We start from the raw sequence: 2,686 nt of genomic DNA on the forward strand, positions 1-2,686 counted from the left end.
AAACTTGATCCAAGAGCAAGGAAATGTTTGCATCTTGGATTCAGGGAGGGTGTTAAGGGCTATCTGTTATTTGACCTACAAACCAAAGCATTCTTCACTTCTAGTGATGTTCAATTTTATGAAGATTTATTTCCATATTCTGAGGTTGAGGCTCAAAATGAAAATGCTAAGACTCAATCTGAAATTACTAATACCAACTTTATAAATGAGAAATTTTCAGCTGACCAATTGCATATCACAAATCCAAACAATAATGCACGCACACTCAATCAGGATCACATGAATCAGAATCACATTCAACATTCATCTTCTATGCATTATAGTATTCATTTAGATAGTCTAGACAAAGATAGCATCTCACCTTTAATACCCCATGATAGTTCCATGCATTATTTGGAAGCCTTTGACGATTCTGACCATCCATCACACATAAATGTAGACACTAGTCCTAGATTAGATACACAGGTGTATGATTCACCTAGTCTCTCTACTCGTGTGATGCTAAGAAGATCTACAAAAATTTCAAAACCACCAGCTTACTTGAAAGATTACAAATGTATGACAGCCATCAATAAAAATTCAAAAACCATGCAAAACCTTCAAAGATATCCTATCTCAGATTTTTTATCCTATCATTCTATTTTCCCCATGCATCTTGCATACTCATTAGCTATTCAAAACATCGAGCCTAAGTGCTATGAAGAGGCGATATCTCAAACTTGCTGGCAAGAAGCTATTAAGGCTGAACTGAATGCTCTGGATGAAAATAAAACCTGGAAGTTGACCTCACTCCCACCTGGCAAGAAGGCAATAGGATGTAAGTGGGTATTCAAGGTCAAGTATCATTCGGCGCTAGTGTAGAGCATCACAAAGCTCGCCTCGTTGCAAAGGGATTCACGCAGGTTCCTAGAGTTGATTACAAGGATACCTTTAGCCCAGTTGTTAAATTGGGAACATTGCGAGTGGTTTTGGCTCTTGCTGCTGTGAAAGGCTGGCACTTGAAACAAATTGATGTTAACACTGCGTTTCTGCATGGTGACTTGGATGAAGAAGTATACATGAAGGTGCCGGAAGGACTTCATGCAAAGCCAGGGCAAGTGTGCAAACTTAAGAAGTCACTGTATGGATTGAAACAAGCTAGTAGGCAGTGGAATGCAAAACTCAAATCTGTTCTTGTGGAGCTGGGTTTCAAGCAATGCAAACCAGATTACAGTTTGTTTACAAAATCAACTCCAAAAGGATTTACAGCAGTCTTAGTTTACGTTGATGATTTGGTTTTGGCAGGTGATGATCTTAATGAGATTGAGAATGTGAAGAAGATACTTGATGATAGGTTTCGGATCAAAGATATTGGGAACCTCAAATATTTTCTTGGCTTAGAAGTGGCTAGGTCACAGAAAGGAATTGTTTTGTATCAATGAAAATATGTTCTGGATTTGATTAAAGAAACAGGTTTTGAGAGATGCAAGCCTGCCCCAACACCAATGGATTATGGTACAAAGCTTAGTAAAAGTGATGGGGAGCTGCTGTCTGATTCTACTCCATACCGAAGAATCATTGGAAAGTTGCTCTATCTTTCGAACACTAGGCCGGATATAAGTTTCGCTATAGGGAAGTTAAGTCAATTCTTGGATTGTCCTACCACAGAGTATTTGCGAGCTGCTCATCGAATATTGAGGTATGTGAAAGGATCCCCAGCTGCTGGCCTTTTCTTCTCAGCCAAATCAGACTTGAATCTCACAGGCTTCTCAGACTCAGACTGGGCAGGGTGTCCTAACTCCAGGAGGTCGATCTCAGCCTATTGCTTTTACCTTGGTTCATCTCTTATTAGTTGGAAGAGTAAGAAGCAACTTACAGTCGCTGCTTCCTCCTCCGAGGAAGAATATAGAGTGTTAGCGCTTGCAACTAGGGAGGTCCAATGGTTGAGTTATGTTCTTCAGGAACTTGGTGCACCACTTCAGAAAGCAACAAACATTTACTGTGATAGCAAGTCAGCCGTGTATATAGCCACTAATCCAGTCTTCCATGAGCGGACCAAGCATATCGAGGCGGATTGTCACATTGTCCGCGACAAACTACAAGAAGGCGTGATTAATCTGCTACCTATCTCTACACATGAGCAGGTTGCAGACATTTTGACTAAGCCACTAGCACCAGGCCCTTTCCATTACATCCATGGTAAGCTTGGGCTGCTGAACATCTTCGCGGTCAGCACTCCAAGCTTAAGGGAGGGTGTTACTTAACAAGAGAACCAGCTGATAGTTAGTTAGAGAAAACTGATTAGAGTAGTTAGATATTTATGCTAATCAATAGTTAGCTAGCTGTGTATAAATATAGGAAGATCAGTTATGTAAAGGTGTGATTCATCATTTTTAATACCAATACACATTTTCTACTCCTCTCTGGTTTTTCTTATCCCCTGCACTCCTTCTCTGTTCTCATGCGCAACCTTCAACAGTATATATATGAACTTTTAATAATAAGTACTCAAAGTACTAAGGAAATAGGTTCTTTCGTATGCACTGATGCAGTATGCTTTTGTTTGTGTGAAGAAGAATCAGTATGTGTTCATAATAACACTGCTGCTTCAAAAAAATCATCCTTTCTCAACCCGATATTTTCGTTTGGCTTTTTTACTAAGAACAGAGGAGAAACAGGTTTTGGGAAAGGCAGCTTTTAGGATTCT

At 39.8% G+C, this 2,686-nt stretch overlaps 1 protein-coding gene across 1 annotated transcript; it reads left to right on the top strand.

The window, feature by feature from the left end:
- The first annotated feature begins 1,484 nt into the window (after window positions 1-1,484).
- Window positions 1,485-2,243, top strand: LOC127742876 (secreted RxLR effector protein 161-like). The gene has a single exon (XM_052255594.1). The coding sequence runs from the start codon at window positions 1,485-1,487 to the stop codon at window positions 2,241-2,243; it is 759 nt and encodes a 252-aa protein (XP_052111554.1).
- The last annotated feature ends 443 nt before the right edge of the window (window positions 2,244-2,686 follow it).

Source organism: Arachis duranensis, chromosome 10, assembly GCF_000817695.3.
Source record: "Arachis duranensis cultivar V14167 chromosome 10, aradu.V14167.gnm2.J7QH, whole genome shotgun sequence".
Classification (NCBI taxonomy): Eukaryota; Viridiplantae; Streptophyta; class Magnoliopsida; order Fabales; family Fabaceae; genus Arachis; species Arachis duranensis.

Bases quoted from the DNA above. Each gene is read 5' to 3' on its own strand.
- LOC127742876 (XM_052255594.1), top strand. From the start codon at position 1,485: ATGGATTATGGTACAAAGCTTAGTAAAAGTGATGGGGAGCTGCTGTCT.